The 18,378-nt window shown below is 43.9% G+C and overlaps 1 protein-coding gene across 3 annotated transcripts in view; it reads left to right on the top strand.

Moving 5' to 3' along the window:
• The window catches only part of TENM2 (teneurin transmembrane protein 2), a 938,525-nt gene that overhangs the window by 812,663 nt on the left and 107,484 nt on the right, over positions 1-18,378 (top strand). For all 3 annotated transcript variants that reach the window (XM_042947342.1, XM_042947337.1, XM_042947345.1), the window contains one exon: positions 12,711-12,857. In XM_042947342.1, the coding sequence (XP_042803276.1) occupies positions 12,711-12,857 (147 nt within the window). The remainder of the gene's footprint in view (positions 1-12,710; positions 12,858-18,378) is intronic.

The raw sequence follows: 18,378 nt of genomic DNA, 5'->3' as shown, positions 1-18,378 counted from the left end.
GTTTTCCTAGCCTTCTTACTTATCCTGGTACCTCTGATACTTGATAGAGAAATAGCCAAGAAACCAAAATTATTCCCCTTTTATCTTAAAAATGTCTGTTTGGGGGAAGTGACTTTTCTTAGAAGCACAGTCAGTGAGAGGCACCAAGTCTCAGGCAATGTCAACTAAAGCAAGCAATGCCAGTGCATTTGTGAGGAGCCAGGATTCTCATCCAAGGGTATTTTTGGATCTGCGCTGTATTATTCAGTACACACAGGGTGACCTCTGAAGGCTCCAAGTCCTTGCATGTGCCATTAATCATGCAGGCATGCACGGCCATACATCAGAACTTATTGGAGCTCCGGAAAAGCTAAACAACATTTCCCAGAGCCACATAAAACCCAAGCATCTCTAAATCAAGACGCATTGCAGGGCCTCTCTAAGAGGTACGTTCAGTAGAACTGGAATAGAACTCAGGCTAAATCCTGGCGGTATGGAATCGGTGACATGTGCCAGGGCAGAGACAGAAGCTTGTTGGGGAGGGATAGCAGAGGGAGATGAAATTCTGAGGTGGTTAGAGATGTGAGCGTTCCATCTACAAGGATTATCGATTTTTCAGCTTTATTGGAAAAATCAGTCATACTTTCTGCCTCCTGGGGATTGCTGTGCTGCAATTTGGGAGTGCGTGCGTGCGTGTGTGTGTGTGTGTGTGTGTGTAAACGCTGCAGGTTAGCAGCTGAGGAGCAGGTCCCATTCACCATTCAATTATCCATTTAGCTAAAATGTGACTTTACAGAAACATGCTGCTGTTTTGCATGTCTAAAATAAATTTGAAAGGAGGGATTTTTGTTTCTCTGTAAATGAGAGGATTTTCGAAGAGGAAACTCTCACCTTCCTAAGGGTACATTCATTATGCAAAATGGAAGAATAGCACCTAACAATAGCATAGGCCAGATTTTTAAAATTCTGACTCCTGTTCTATATTTTTTCAGAAAACAAAAACTTCCTTATTTTTTATACGTGCCACACATAAATGTACCTCCTGATTGAGACTTATCGCAAAATTTATAAAGAACATATAACAACCAATGACCTCCCCCCAGGTTATTGGTCACCTAAAAACTGTGTTAAGAAAAGGATTAGAAAAATACATGCAAACAGAGATTCAAAGAACAGGAAAAGTTCATGACTCAGGGTTACTTGGGTCACAAGGATGGGAAGGAGTGAATGATAGAAGGTGCTGGATTAATGAACAAGGGCAGGGCTGGGAGATGCCATTTCAGCCAGAGGAAAGAAAAGAAAGTGAAGAAGCAAAGGAGAGATTGAAATGTTTTTGGTGTTTCTGTACAGGTAGATGGTAACATAAAACAAGATAAAATACAGCTACTGTATGAGGTCATTTGATACACAGTGTTTTAAAAACAAGTCTTCAGATAATTTGGAGGGACTAGTTTGTAAGGAAGTCTTGACAGATTAATAAATATAAATATATGTATATATTTATATACAGAGGTGGATAATTGATACATAGATAGATGATGGATAGATGGATGGAAGGATAGACAGGTACATAGAGCTTTTTAAGTGTGTTTGAATGCCGCAATTCAGATGTGTCAAGCTGATCTATGGGGATAAACAGAGTGCAAAGGGATTAAAAGTCCAGCTGCAATAACCTGGGAGGGTGTTTGGGGTTGGCCCAAGGAAGCTCTATTGCCAAGAACTAGATGAAGCTGGCAGACTAAATGCAGCCTCTTGGTCTGAAGTCATTACATCAAGAAAGTCAGGGAGGTCATTTGCTGGAGCTGTTCTGTGTAACACTGGCAGCCCTGAACCTGGAGAGAAAGCCTGGGTGACTTTGTAGTTCTCTGCTCTCCTCCACCCATGCTACCCTCTCCCTCCACTTCTGCATGTTGCCTTTAATATGGAAAAGCAACATGGAGACAAGGGCAGAATCACCACAAAATCCAGCCTCTTCAACCTTGTTTATTTGCTGATTCCCACCTCAAGAGTTTAATATGTACTCTTAATTTAATTGTATCATCCAGAGTGCTATTTTCTGGACAGTGTATTTTGTCCTCTGCTCCGCATCTGTACCACAAGTCTTTCTATTGGAGGGATGTGTAGGGAACCCTAAAAACATATAGAATTAGTCCTGCCATGTTGGGTCACAGTAGCAGACCCATGCCCCACCAATCCACCAGTATGACTTACAGAAATTATCCATATGGCCTCCTCCTGGACATCCTCTCCGACTCTATCCTTGCCGCATCCTTGGTCTGTTCTCCTAGCATGAAGGAATCCTTTAGAAACTCAAGTCAGATCAAGTCACTCTTCTGCCGCATGTCCCTCAGTGGCCCCCTTTCCACACCCCAGGCAGACCACACCTCTCTGTTAACATACTTTTCTGAGCCTGGTTGAGATGTCCACTCCCTGTGACTTCAGTTTCACCTCACATGCCTCTTACATTTTAGGGGGGCTTCTTTGGATAACATGTCACATCCATTATGTGATGATCTTACTCATGGAACTCTCAGGAAATTACCTCATTTTTCTCACTTCCATTTCAGTCTTTGGAGGGCATCTTCCTGGGGCCTTTGCTATACTGACTGTACTGATCCCGTTTTGAACCATAGTGTACAGTCTTTCCTCATTGCCAAGCGAAAAATCGAAGAATTCCCTGAGCCACATAAACATTTCTGCTATCATTTGAGGTTACTTTAAACAACGACAATAATATCAGTTTTGAAACATTTACTATGTGCATTTACTTAAAATTTACACATCTTGCATTTTACTAGATGCATTTACATATCTTTATCCATCATGCTAAGCATGTGATATGTATTTTCTCTTTTAAAGGCCAACCAACCCTCTGGAAAAGGTACTTTTATTGTCCTGGTTTTACAGATGAAGAAAGTAAGGAATAAAGAATTTATCATTTTTGCCCAAGATCATGCAGCCAAGGGGTGGAGCCAGGATTTGAACCCAGGCAGGCCAGATCCAGAGCCCATTTCTTTCACACACTAAGTTCTGCCCTGTGACTACTGAGCTGACCTGGGACTTTGGCCTGAGGAGACACCAGTATGTTTTAGGCGCCTTCCCTCTTGCCCTTGGAGGCCTTCACCTCCAGCCCTACCTTCCACCTCTATCATCTCCAATGAAAAGATCCCAGTGCTCAGTCCCTGTCCTTGATGATGACCAGTTGTCCAAGTTGCCTGGGACTAAGAAGTTTCCTGGGATTAGGGACTCTTAGTGCTAAAACAGTTTCGGGTAAACAAGGACCATTAGTGACTCTGGTTAAGAACAGAGGCTACAGAGTCTGTCTGCCTGCTGCCAAATCCTGGCTCCACCACTAACCAACTCTGCAAATTTGGCCAAGTTAATTCACTTCTCTGTGCCTCTGTTTCCTCACTTGTGAAATAGGGATAATAATAGTACCTACACTATAAGGTGTGACATTGAAATGAGCTAATGCTTGCCGGGCACGTAAAAGAGGGCCAGGAACACAGAAATGTCTACATTGGGGGCCTGCTGTTGTTATTGTTATTATATTAAAAGCATGTTAAAATCCAGAATTTAAAACCCATAGTCTTGAGATAGATTCTAAACCTAGCTCTTTTACCATCTATAAGAAACAAGCATTCAAGATTTCCTTACATTTCCTAAAGTTGTGCTACAAACAGCAACAACCACCAAATACACAGCAATTTATCATTGGCCTCCTTTTACACTAGTTAAAAGAGAGCCGTCAGCCCTGCAGTAAGTAACGAGTCCGTGCCCACAGGCCTCCTAGATGTTATTTGTATTTTTATGACCCTCCTGTGGCTATAAGGATGCTCAGTGGGTATAGAAATTGGATGGTTAAAAATAACAAATAAGAAATCAAAGTCGCGTCTTTGTCCCTATTTCCATACCGGTTAGGTACCACATTCATTATTTGCCAGACAGCTGTGGGAATAAGCAACATAAGGTACAACAACTTGATTATTCTCCAAGAACCAAATTAAACCATTGGACTTTCTTATTATTGTCATCCATGCCTTTGTGTGACTCTTGTCACCCTCTTAATCTACCAACGTGCTCTCTTCTACCTCGCTGGGTGCTCTATTCTGTCTCTTTCAGTCAGGAGGCGTCAGCTTCTTCCAAGTTGAAAGGCACGGGCCTACTCCCGCACTTATTGACAGTCACTGTCATCAGCTTGGTTTTGGACCCTGTGCTGCAACCAGCTGTTTCTTTTGCTTGGAGAAGTGCCATCCAGCCAGGGGCTTGGGATGTAGACTGCGGGGAGCTTTTACTTTTACCTGGCTGCTGAATCAAGGGCACAGTGAAACAGCAGAAACACCGCACATACGGTCTATTTATGCATTCATTCAACAAATACCTGTAATGCTAGGCACTGGGGTGTGCGCTGGGAAAACAGCCATACACAACAGAGTCGGAGTCTTTGCACTCAGGAGGCTTAGAGGCTCCCGGGATGATGGGCATTAAACTGCTGGTTCTCACTCTCAGCCGCACACAGGAATCACTTGGGGAGCTCAAAAAAATAAAAATACTGATGCTGGAGTCTTATCCTCAGAGATTTTGATTTAATTGGGGTGCAGTCTAGCATCCAGATTTTTCAGAACTCTCAGCCAATTCTAATGCACACCAGGTTGAGACGCACTGCTTGAAACAAAGGATGAATTGGAAGTGAGACAAGGCAGGAGCGCTATAGGAGGGGGAGTGGGTGGTGCCATGACATCACCTAGTGGGGAGGACCCCCAGGCTGGAAGTCAAAAAGCCTTCTGAAGGAGCACTGGCTAAGCCCAGGATGAATGGCTCTAACCAGAGTGCAGGGAGTGTTGTTTAGGGACCGGGAGCTGCAGAAGTCCAAGAGGAGGATTCAGGCTGTGTTCTAGAACCCAGCCAGGCAGTGTGGCTGAAGCTCAGGGAGCAGAGCCTGATGTGATGTGACCTGAGAGGGAGAAATGGACAGGGCCAGATAAATGCAGGGCCTTCAAGGCCCTTTTAGAGGTTCAGGACTTAACCCTGAGAAAGCAGTGGTTCTCACACAGAGCAGACATCGGAATCCCTCCCTCCCCAGGGCTGGTTAAAATGCAGATTTCTAGGCCCCACCCCCGAGGTTCTGATTCAGTAGGCCTGGGATGGAGCCCAAGAATGTGCATTTCTAATGAGTCCCCAGGTGACATTGATGCTGCTGGTCCCAGGACCACACTTTGAGAAGCACTGTTCCTATCTAATCAGTTGGAGAAACCCCTGGTGCATTTTCAGCAGATTTCAACATGGTATCAGTTGTTTTTGCCTTAGCAACATGGTGATGTTTTCCCAGCACTAGCCCACGACATCCTCCTGTGTTAGGTGAAGTGGAATAAAGAGGATGTTCCAGAGGAAGAAGGCAAGCCTCCCCCAAGGGAAGCGTAGTCTTGTGTGAAACCCTGGTTCTACTGGGTGACAATGATTCAGTCTTGAATTCACTAAGTAATTGGCAGGAGCTTCCCCCTTCCCAAGAAGAGCTATTTCCAGTTACTGTTGCCTAAACACTGTTTCCTACCCCCACCCCCCATGATCTTCTGCTGGTTCAGAAAAACAAAGTAATAATAGGAGCTTAAAGCATCAAAACAGTTAAAAAAAAAAAAAAAAGATGTATCTTCCTTTCCCCTTTTCTCTCCAATGTGGAAGGAATTTGTTTTTAAGTTTACCATTTTCTCTGAGGCCAAGGCTAAGCCTGCTGCCTTCCTTTTCCTGGGCAGACAGAAATGATGCTGATCAGTGAGAATCCAGGTGCATCCAGGAAACGTGCAACATAGACAGCTGGATCCAAATTTATGTCCCCTTGCACGGAGGCTCTGCTGCTTCTGTTGCTCCTAAGGCTGAGGGGTATGATTTCTGCCTTATGAGCAGAAGATGAGCAGTGGACCATGGAAAGGATCACTAGCCTTCCCAGCCATCCCTACCCAGCATCCCCCATATGCTCTCCTACACAAACCCTTTAAGACATACAGAGGCTGCTGAAACAGAGAAAAACATCTGTCTCTGGATTTGCCATGTCTTCCCTAACAAAGCAGAAGCAGCCATTCAAGTACAGGTTCATGGCTGAGTTTCCATGCCAATTTGTACCTAGAAACAGAGTCCCTACATAGCTCCCTCGTCCTCACACAGGTGAGCAAGAGGGACAAGCACTTCCATTTTCTGGGTACCAGAATGCTTCTTTGGCAGCCAATCTTCTAAAATTAGTTTGAGCTTTCCCCAGAGTGTCTTGAAGCACCAAATTAATTTTCTGAGTGTCTGCCACTGCTGTTTAGTATAAATGGCTGCTGAACCCCTGGTGATACACGGTCCCCAACACCTCAGCTATTTTCAATTCCCAAGAGTTCTGGAATGCAGTGGAAGACTCTATTACATATTTCCAGTGTGTATCCACTTCTCAATTCCAACAATGCCCAGCTCTCAGAAAACAGTGATATCTAAAACAATTGAAAGAGAGGGGTTCCCTAATTAAGTTAACATGCCAAAGTACAATCCTGTCCAAGAGAAAAAGCCACCATTTATTCTACCTTCAACTCTCCTGCCCCTCAGAATTGCCCTTAGCTTCAGTGGGTTTTCCTCTCACTTACCCAGACCAACTTGGCATTGCTGGGTTCTTGGATGCAGTCATATACTGAGAATACCGGAGGTTTGTTTTTTTTTTTTTAACCTGAAACAGGATAGGCTTGTGTTTTTTATCCTGACCTGGAGGTAAGGCAAAGAGAAATAGCCTGCACTTATAACTTTGCCCCAGAGAAAAGCCCAGCACTAACTGTAATGTTTGCAAGAGCAGCCATATCAACACGAACTACAAGAGCTACTATCTATTGAACATTCACAATATACCAAGCTCTATGCTAAAACCTTTACCTGTATAATTTCATTTCACCCCTCTGGCATCTGTACAAAGTATCATCATCACCTTTGTTGAGTTATTTATTCAACAAACATTTAATAAATGCCTGTTATATGCCAACTGTTTTTCTAGACACTGAAGATATCTCAGTGAACAAAAGAGACCAAAGTCCCAGCCTTCATGCAGGTTATATTGGGAAGGACAGTAAATAAGATTAATTTGTAAGATACAGAGTTTTACCAACAGGAGTAAGAGGTGAAACACCAGCTCAAGGTCACACAGACAGCAAGAGGCGAATCTAGGTTTTAATCCCAGAATTTTCTGACCCCAACCAGGTTAAGGTTTTCCCCTTGATTCAGAAGACTTTCCACCAGGGTTTATTCCAGGATGCAGTAGCTCTCCTAATGGTCTCTTGAGCCAAGCAGGGATCCATCACTTTTCAAGCTTTCCTGTCATCTGTCCTCATTTATACACAGCCTGTTTTGTGTTTTCACCTTCATTTCTATCTGGGTAGGGTGTGCTTTTCTAAGGTGTGCTTGATGCTGAATGTTAAGATCTTTCTTCTCTTTCTACACCCCTTATACACTACATACCCCTTACACTCCTTATATACTATTAGCCACTTATTTCTACCTCTAAATTGCTGCACATGGCAGAACATTCCTTTATGCTTTTTTAGAAAAGCCTTTTATGGTAATTACAGCTTTCTTCAAGTGCATTTATGCTCCCCTTTTTACTGTACTTTAGACATTATTTTCCTCATGCCTAACATTTGTTAAGACAAAAAGCCTGCCTACCTGATAACTGTGTCATTGGAGGTTTTTGTTGTTGTTGTTGTTGTTGTTGTTGTTGTTGTTGTTTGGTTTTGGGGGTTTTTTTTAGTGTTTGGAATTCCATGTGTAGTAAAGTCTTGGAAACAATTCCATTTCCACTCTGCCAAAGATGTTGGAGATTCTGAGTTCAGTTAAAAGTCATTCATTCATTTCCCTATTTATTGAGTATTAGCAATCCAAGAGTAAACAGGATAGACATGGCACCTGCCCTGACATATTTACTTCATAACAGGAGTGCCCAGGGAAGCTGTTCAGTTGTACACTGCATAAGTCTAGAGGCACCATTCAAATTATAGTTGGCTATGTACACATTTATTGCAATAATTTTCTAGCAAGTGACAGTAAAATGTCTTAAGGAGTGGCTGCTACATGGATGCAAGTATCAAGGAGATGCTAGACAGTTCTGATACAGTGTGGTGGATATGGTAGGATAGGATAGGGTAGGATAGGATAAAGTAAGGTGAGGTAGGATAGGGTAGGCTAGGCTAGGCTAGGGCAGAGCAGGATAGGGTAGGGCAGGGTAAGTAAGGGTAGGGTAGGGTAGGATAGGATAGGGCAGGATAAAAGCACTATCACAGGTGTAGCTAGCCTGGAACTGGGAGCTTTGGAAAGTCTTCCTAGAGATGACTTCTGGGTGGGGATCTGAAGAATGGTTGAAGTTAGGCAGATGAAGAAAGACTGAACAGTTTTGATCTGACCAAAGCCTAAAGTGATACAGAGATGGGCTGACATGAGAACCAGTTCACATAAGGTCTGTAAGCCAGGTGAAAGACTTCAGCCTCTACCTTGGGGTCAATGGAAAGCTGTGGATGTGTTTTGTGTAGTTTCCTGAACATAGAGAAGTGGATGGTGGTGCAAGACTGGAAGCAGGGAGACCAGTTAGGAGGCTTTCACAAGAGTCCAGAGCAAAGATGAGGAGGCTTGGATTAATGCAAGGCAGTGGGGGTGGGAACAAAATGCAGATTCCAGAGATATTTAGGAGGAAGGACAAATAGGACTTCTTATTGTTAAGATAAAAATCGGGCAGGACTTGGTTGTTGACAAGGTATAAGAGATGACAGAGGTGGTGGAGGACTGTGGAGGGTATTAAGAATGACTCTAAGGTTGTGGCATTGGGGTACATGGAGGTGCCATTCATTGATCAATGGATCAGAGTTTGGGAGGTGGGGGTAAAGAGGCCAAATTCTCTTGAGTTTGAGGTACTTGTGAGTGAACAGATGGAGATGTTGAGATGTGAGTTGGAGTCCAGGTATAGACCTCAGAGGACTGGAGGTAAAGATTTGGGAGTCATCGGAGTATAAGTGTGAGTTTTGGGTTGTTGTTTTTTTTTAATCCCAAATTTCTGCATTAGGTCAATTTTTGTCAAGGCAAAAAGCCTGCCTACCTGGTAACTGTGTTGATGGATTGTTGTTGTTGTTGTTGTTGTTGCTGTTGTTGTTGTTGTTTTAGTGGTTGAAATTCTGTATGTAGAAGTCTTAGAAACTATATCATTTCCACCCTGCCAAAAGCATTGGAATTCTGATAGAACCAGCCCAAGATATCACTGATGGCCTTGAAAGTTCTCTTTTGATCTTTGAGAAGGGGGCGCCATATTCTCATGACTCTCAGAAGAGTTTATAGATAAGGCAGGCTGAAATGATACAGCACAACCTGACTGGCCATTCATTCAAGCATCTACAATGTGCCTGACATGAGGCCAGCAAACAAGGAACTCTCCAGTTTCATGGAGTTGAGGGTCCAGGGCAAGGTTTCTCAACCTTGGCACTATTGACATTTGAAGCTGTATTGTTATGCAGACTGTCATGTGCATTTTAGAATGTCAAGCGGTACTCCTGACCTCTATGCACTAGATGTCAGTAGCATCCTCCCCAAGTTGTGATAATCAAAAATGTCTCCAGACCTTGCCAAATGTCCCCTAAAAGAAGAAAAAGGAACTAACGAGCCTCAGTGGAGACCCACTAGCCTAGGGTCATGATAGAACCTGGAGTCTCCAGACAGCCAGCTGCCTAGCTGTGCAAAGAATGAAAAAATGTGCCTTACCGCATTCTATATCAGTGATCTCAGAGGTGGACACTGAAGGAAGTCAGCAGTGCTAGCCTGAAATCCAGAAGACTCCATATGGGAGATCTTTTGGATCCCCAAGCATGAGCCCATAAGTCCATTCCAACTTTAGTTGTAAAATCCTCTCCAGAGAAAAGTTGCCACCTGACGCCCATTTGCCCTCCAGACTAATTACTTCCTACATTTTGTTTTTCCTTAAGCAGAAGCTGGCTTTGCACTTTACAAACACAACGAATCACCTCCTCAGAAGGCCATCAGCCGAATGAACTTGTGCTGGGGATAGCTTGGGGTTGCCTAGCAACACCACGCACCTGCCAAGGCTACTTTCCTCCTCTTCAAGCTAAAAGCAAAGTGCTGTCCATTAATTCCCAGCTAACCCGAAACTTCTCAGAGATTTGCCAGCTTCCCACTGTTCATGTTTTCATCTTCCTCATATGATGTGGAGAAAACCTGCTACTGTGGTCTGTTTATCTCACTTCGGTTGGTTGGGGGGAGGAAAAAAAATCAAAAGAGAAAGGGGGAAAAAGCTTCATTTCAATCTAAGAGCACAGATATTTTGAGTGCCTATCTCTGACTGACATGCTAGTGTTCTTTGCAAATTTAAATTTTATGTAGTCGACGTGGGTTTCCTGCACAATGAGGCTTCTGTTGAGACTTTGGGTGTGATTTTAGTCAAACATGAGACCTCAAAGTGGCTAAATAACAAAGCACATATAATAGATGGCGTGCTGAGCAAATGTTGCTAGGTCTGTCATTTAGTGTATTCCCTGTGATCCATTCAACCAAAACTCTACTGGTGGAAATTGTAAAGCTGGAGGTGGCTGGAGGTTGGAGATACACTCTTTTCCTTGAGAACCTCTGAGAAGTCCCTTGGGCTTTTTCTACTGAGTTTCATTTTGCTCCTGTGAAATGTTTGTGGTAATTCTCTGAAACTGATGGCTTCCACTCCCAGAACACACCCACAGTATGAACAAAGGGGATGTCAGCGGTTCTCCAGGCAGGGCCATGGTCACTTCCTTGGTAAGAAAATGAATGGAAATTTGGGTCTGGGATCTGTAAAAATAAGTGTGGATACCAGCAAGTCTTCTTGAGCTATGCAGACACTTATGCTTTGTTTGCATCCTGGATTTAGTGCTGGGCTACACAGCAAAAGGAAACAGGTTCTCTGGTAACAGTCTCCTGTTTCTCCTCTCAAGCCAGCTCAGCTTCCTCACAGAGACTCCCCCAAATAGAATTTCTCCTCCTTTCCTTATCCTGTTCTCTCAGGTCCTAACCCATACCACTATCTGGAAAGGATGGGAGGGAACAATTTTCAAATGTAAGATATCTTAAATAAGCCAATTTCAACTCATTTTCAGACACTCCAGACCTTTCCTCCTGGGGGGAGTCCTTTCAATTCCCACCACTGCCACATGCACAGATTAGGTTTGTTGGCATTCTCACAAGGGAAACTCAAGAGAGCTAAAATGTCATTCTAAGGCCTGTGGAACCCTGGAGAGAGAAGTAGGGGGAGATGCATGCTTTTGATTCAGAAGACTTGGGCCAGAATGGTTTCACATCAATTGCCTCTCTCATTGCAAAGCTCTTCATCCCCTCACAACAGTCCAACCTCCCCCCGCCCCGCCTGCTGCACTTTGTGTGGTTTAAAACTAGATATAGAAAGAGCTGGAGATAGATATGGTGACAGAGGTGGAGATAGAATTAGAGATAGATATTCAGGGAAGTTACATTCTTGGGACAATTAAATTAGTGGTCATTTGGGGTATATTTAAATGAAGTAAGAAGAACATAACTAGGTTGCAGAACTCTGTAAATTTACCAGAAGTCACTGCGTTGTGCACTTAAAACAGGTGAATTTTATGGTATGTAAATTATGGCTCAATAAAGCTGTTAAAGGAAAAATGAAAACATATCCAGGAAAGCTTGCCAGCAAGTAGGTTTTGGGAGTGTGGTGATATCCTACCAATTCAGTGCTGCTCTCCACATCCTATAAAGGGTGACAGAGGCTCTGCCGGGGGGGAAGGGGGGAGACTTTCCCCTCCCTTGTTAGTGCTCCCTGCTACCCTTCCTCCTCTTCCCTCACCCAGGCTCCTAGCACCCAAGCTCAGGTCAGAAGAGTGGTAGGTGCAGAGTTTTGGGGTGCCAGAGCGATTAGGGAATTAGGTAGGCTGCTGATTTTGTACTCCTCCCCACCGCAGGAAAAAAAAAGAGGAAAGAAAATATTACCACAAAATCGGAATTACTCGAACACCACCTCATTCCCCACGCACATACACATTGCTCTCTTTTCCCCATTCATGACACTGAGTACCCACTCCTTCCACAGCCTTCAGATTCAGCAGTATTTTTAAATCATGATATAAATAGGTTGAGTGATAAACAGCCAACATTTTAAAGTGCCCCTTAAAACTAAATATTACAAAAATATGAAAATGGCCCAGCAGAGCCATCCAGTTCTTGGTCATAAGAAGCTTGTAATAATCATACATAAATGTATCCTTGAGATTCTGAATGATGGAGGGCACTTTGCCTCCATCCTGGGTTGATAGGGAATTTTCTCTTTTCTGCAGAAGGTACTTCTAAAAAAAAATGGAGGAAAAAAAATTTTTTTTGGAGGTAGCCTCACTTTTGAGCTACTGGCTAGAAATAACAGCCTACCTAGGCTTTTAAGCTCAGAGCTGGTTTAGTTTTCTGGAATATTCCCCACTTTGGGAAGGTTGCCTCAGACCCCTTCACACAGGTCAGTGTCATTGGGGATCCCCTGCATCTGGGACCCCACTGTCTTGCAACTGCATGCATTGCCTGCTTCCCTGACTCTTTCGAAGGCAGGCACGGGCCCCACTCTGAGGCTGGCCCAGTGGCTGCCCTGCGGCCTTGCTCCCCCTTTGCATGGCTCCCCTGCAGCCCCAGCATGGCCTCACGTCCCTCCTTCTCATCCTCTCCATTTCTCCAACCAGATGGCTGCCCTGATTTGTGCAACGGCAACGGGAGATGCACGCTGGGTCAGAACAGCTGGCAGTGTGTCTGCCAGACCGGCTGGAGAGGGCCCGGATGCAACGTTGCCATGGAAACCTCCTGTGCTGATAACAAGGATAATGAGGGAGGTGAGCAAGCGTCTTCTAATTCCCAGCCCCTCAAGAGCAGAGCATTGTGTATACTTCCGTCATGAGTCATTTTTTTTCCTGAAAGACCTCCCCTATACTATTGTCAAATGTTGTTGTAACATTTCCTTTGAAGCAAATGCAGCAGAGAACGGGGGAGGGAGGGGGCATCGTTGGGCGGGGGGGGGGGGGGGGGGGGGGGGGGGGGGGGGTTCCTGGAGACAAGGCTGAAGGCACTGGGGTTTGATGCTGGCTTTGGATTGGCAAGTAGCACCACCACAGAAAGGTGGCTGGGCCCTGGCTCTGCCTTTGGGTCCCTGCTCCTGCCTGACCCTTCAGGGCTGGAAGTTACAAACAAATCGATGATGATGATCACAATATGTGCTTCACGCTGTGCTCAGACATCACAGGCAATCCCTTCATTCTTACAGCCCTTTGAGATGTTACTTTACAAATGAGGAAACTGAAGCTTAGACCACAGTTAAGTAACTTTATAAGAGCTACCAATAGTAAAATTGGGACGCAAACCCAGATCTGACTCCAAAGTCCACTTTCCAACCAGTGGTTGGCAAACTACGGACCGAATCCAATGCATTGCCTGGCATTATATAGCTAAAAACTGGTTTCTACATTTCAAAAGGTTGGGGGGGTGGGGTGGGAATCTAAAGAACAATATTTCAAGAGATGTGAAAACTGTGTAGAATTCAAATTTCAGTGTTCATTTATGAAGTTTTATTGGAAGATAGCCTATTGCCTATTAGTTTATGTATCACCCTCAAAGGCAGCATTGAATAGTTAGAGACCACATGGCTGATAAAGCCTAAAATATTTACCCTCTGGCCCTTTATAGGAAATTTGCCAATCCCTGTTCTGAACTTCTGAATTGAATTTTCTTTCCTGTGTTATTCCCTGATGAAATGGTAAAATTCTGGGGCTAAATGGAGTTGCAGTAGCATAGGGGCTGTGTGATTTCCTAAGAATGTGGAGCAGTGCTCCCTAGGATTTAGTACAGGTGTGTGACCCACTCCCACCAAAATTACTAACTGGTCAGAATTCTCTCAGAGTGCAAGTTGTTTCAGAGTGTAAGAGGATCCATGCACTCAACTATTTGATTTAATAAAAATGTGTATAGTCCCACTCTGTCAATCCCTGTGCTCTGGAAATGTCATCTCCTGCTCTCATGACTCCAAGGTCAGTTTAGGTAGTGTCCAGAAGGGGGTGTAATCCATCAGGGTGATGGTTGAAAGTGTTAGATATTCTATTTTTACTTTTCCTCGTCCTCTTAATAGACACTTTGCAATTTCCATAATATATTCTTGCTGTTATACATGTACATAATGTGTAAATAAGCTAACATACATATAATGATAGGAGTACACCAATCAAAAAAGTTTATAGAGCCAATGTAATTTACAGAGCTCCCATTCATTCATTACCTTACTGAAACAGAGCCAAAACAGAAGCCACTTTAATTCATTTTTGAATGAAGTGAGGCATAACTGCATATATCCATACATTTTTTTTTTCCCAAGACTGAGTCAAAATCACATTACCTATCCTGACAAGGTTCAGTTTTTGTTTTTTTTTTTTCCTGGTCCCTGGTGATTTCACTTAGCAAAGTGGTTGCTTACAGATAGATCAGCTCCTTCCTCTTTCAGAAAGGAGCTGCTGCTCTGGTGCCCTTCCCCACTGCAGATGTCAGCAGGTAAAAGCATAGCAAATGGCTGGAATGCTGCACATAGGGAAGGGGGACTCAGTCTCCCCAACATAACCTGCACCATCTACGTCCTTCTCCACCAGCCCTACCCCTCCCTGATTGCAGCTCGTTCCAGGAGAAAACCAAATTCCTGAAATAGTGGAGCTAGAGGAGACTTCAATAGGTGCGACTGGTGCTGGTCTGAGGACTAGGCTACAAGCACAGTGCAGGGTCCCTCCCGCTGGGCAGAGGCAGAGCATCAGAAAGGCAAGGCACAAAAGCAAATGAGGCAGTGATTATGCTAAAGACAATAATGGCCTTGTTATGGGAACTATTAAAGCAAACCTCCCAAGGAAGTAATTAGCCACCAAGAAAAAAAAAAGGCTCTGCATAGTGTTTATAAAAAGAAACTCCCAGTTAATTCAGAGTTGCTTATGTCAGGTGAGAGAGGTAGACACGGATTGTCTCTCACCTGGCGTAAGCAATTCACAATTAACTGAGTTCTTTTTTTGGAGGAGATTCCTCAGCACAGAGTATCCTTTTTATGGTTAATTACTTCCCTAGGAGGTGTGCTAAGCACTTTGCTGTTTATTGATAAATATTAAAGTTGCTCCTCATCAACTCCAGATCCAATCCTGCAGCACACTAATTATATCACTTTTTTGTTTGTTTTGGTGGGGATAGGAGTTCTGCCCCAGGCTCTCTCCTGCTTTGGGAGTTCTCAAGCAAGGCTATGTGGCTTCCAAACCTGACAGTAGGTCAGAGGAGGCACCCAGACAGAGCATGAATATCAGCCTGGGGAGCAGCTGCAATGAACACATTTGTTATGAACCTCATGAATGGGGAAGTAACAGAATGCTCATCCAAAGTGAGTTGGAAGAGGCAAATCATTTTTTCATCTGGGAACACTCTACGTTTAAAAAAAAATCTCAGTTTAAAGTGATAGATGTTTTTTTTTTATTTTAAACTGAGATAGATATAGATACAAATATTGATGCAGATATTTGAAGCCCTTTTAACGGCCTTTTTCACACTGGGCTCCTCTGGGAGAGAATTAAGCCCTGGTGCTTTATGGCCATTAGTAGTTCTGAAACTTTAGCTTATAGCAAAACCACCTGGAAGGCTTGATTGAACACTGATTGCTAAATCCCCCCGAATTTCTGATTCCACAGACCTGGGGTGGGATGCAAGAATTTTAACTTCTGGTAAATTTCCAAATAATGCTGATGCAGGTTCTCTTTGAAAGCCACTGTCCTAAGACAGTCATTGTATGGAATGAGTTAACTCTTCTCCTATGCATCTAGAATGGTACTAGCTAAGTGCCTTCCTTAGAAGACTTGAGAAAATTTTCACCCAAATATTTTCTGGATTCTGCGGTGCTTACAGGAGAAGCCCTGTTGGAAAAAGCTGCATTCAAATATCCCACAAAACCAGTTTATGCTGGTTCCCTGCATTCTTAATCCCATCCCTTTCAAAGTCTCCCAACAACCATCCCCCCCAACCATGTGACCGCTAACTTAACCTCAGGAAAGCAATGGCTGATTCTGAAGGGGTAAGCTTTCCCTGCCATTGACCCTAAGAAGAAGTAGAAACAGTTCAGACACACATGCCAGCAAGTAGACTGTCTTTTTGATAGTGAGAGATCTTCACTTGAACTGCTCACCCCAATTTGAAAAAGAAGAGACTCAAAGAAATATTTTTGCTTACAGAAGACAAATACCAGCTCATTAAAGTCTGAGAATACACACAACATGTGCACCAAGTGACAGGCGGATAATATTTAATTATCACCACCAAGTCAGAGGTGTGAGATTTAGTTCATCACAGCCAGGGGTAGGAGAAAGGGTGTAGATTTCCTCTAAAAGTGGGAACCTCAAAGTGGGGAAGCGTTGTTAGACCGTCTGGCCTAGAAAGACAGGCCCTTCTCCTTCCCCACACCCTTTTATCACCCAGAACTTAAGAGTCAGGAGTTCCAGCCCTCTGTCTCTACAAAGCCCAGCTCCCATCATTTCAAGCCAACCTGGGAGTCTGTATGAAGTGTCCATGGAATCCCATCAGATGTCCTCTCCAGTCTGTGGGTGGGGGCCTGGAGTGGAGGGGGTGGGAGAAAGCCCTTCCTAAGCTGAGCTTGTCCACAGTCCCACTTGCATCACATCCTGCTTTACTGCATTAGCAAGCTGTCTGTGTTTCCCTCTGTTGCTTGAACACAGCCCTGAAAGTTAGACTTTTATTCCTTCTCCTGTCACTTCTCTGGTTACTCAGGTGACACCCTAACATCATAAAGGTTAAAAGCCTAGACTCAGGGGTCAGTCTTTGTGTCCCACTTCTGCAAGTAACTTGACTCCTCAAAGTCTTTTCTTGTCTTTGAAATAGGCATGATAATGCCACCTCCATTAGTAGATGTGAAGTTTCACTGAGGAACATATGCAATATGTTTCACAAAGTGCCTGGCTCATGGGATGTCCCCACATGTTGGCTGCTGCCAGCTCTAATGTCATTAGTAGTGATGTTGCTACTATTTTCTAGAACGGATGCCGAATCCACATAGATGGAGCCCAATCAGTAATTTTCCCACAGTCCATAACCACTGAGGTTCTAACTAGTGCTTATCAAATTTCAGCATTGTATACCACCCTGGAGAGCTTGCTTAAAATTTAGATTTCTAGGGGCACCTGGGTGGCTCAGTCAGTTAAGAGCCCAACTTCAGCTCAGGTCATGATCTCACGGTTTGTGAGCTCCAACACCATATTGGGCTCTGTGCTGACAGCTCAGAGCCTGGAGCCTGATTCTGATTCAGTGTCTCCTTCTCTTTCTGCCCCTCCCCTGCTCATGTTCTCTCTCTCTCTCTCTCTCTCTCTCTCTCTCTCTCCCTGAAAAAATGAATAAACATTAAAAAAGGAATTAAAAAACATTTCAATTTCTAGGCCCCTGCCCTTGAGATTCTGATTTATTAAGTCAAATATGGGATATAGGAATCTGCATTTTTGCCAAACACCCCAGAGGATTCTGATACAAGTGGTCTGCAGACCCAAACTTGTTTAAATAATAGTTTCCACTGAGTGGGCTGACCCAGCCCAAGGTCATAGTGCCTACACCCCAAACCCTCCCTCCTAGAATTCCTAGAACACAAAAGAAGTAAAGTGAGGAAAGGGGAGTTTTATTTCAAGAAGAAATAAGTGGGGCACCTGGGTGGCTCATTCGGTTAAGCATCTGACTCTTGATTTCAGCTCATGTCATGATCTCACAGTTCATGAGTTTGAGCCCTTTCCTGAGCCCCACATTGGGCTTCATGCTGACAGTGCAGAGCCTAGCTGGGATTCTCTCTCTGCCCCTCCCCCATTCACACACACACACAATCTCTCTCTCTCTCTCTCTCTCTCAAAATCACTAAATAAACTTAAAAAAAAGTAATTGAAAAAATATTAACACTTTCTCATGTTTAGTTTTCGAGTGAATAATTTGAGTGTGTTTTAGAAGTGGTTTCCATTCCCAGATGAAGAGGTGACCAATGTTTGCTTCAAAATTTAAAAAAAGCCTTTTGGCCCCCTGGGTGGCTTAGTCAGTTAAGCATCTGACTCTTGATCTCAGCTTAGATCATGATTTCATGGTTCGTGAGCTCAAGCCCCCGCACCAGGCTCTGTGCTGATCATGCAGAGCCTGCTTGGGATTCTGTCTCTCCTTCTCTTTGTCCCTCACCTCCTTGTGCTTGCTCTCTCTCTCTCTCTCTCTCTCTCTGTCTCTGAAAATAAAAAAAAATCTTAAAAACCTTCAAATTTTAAAACTCCTTTAACTCTCCATCATCAGGAGATTCGCATCCATCCACCCATC

The sequence above is a fragment of the Panthera leo genome, chromosome A1, assembly GCF_018350215.1.
Source record: "Panthera leo isolate Ple1 chromosome A1, P.leo_Ple1_pat1.1, whole genome shotgun sequence".
Classification (NCBI taxonomy): domain Eukaryota; kingdom Metazoa; phylum Chordata; class Mammalia; order Carnivora; family Felidae; genus Panthera; species Panthera leo.
The sequence above is the reverse complement of the archived record's forward strand: the minus strand, read 5'-3'. Positions and strand labels throughout refer to the sequence as shown.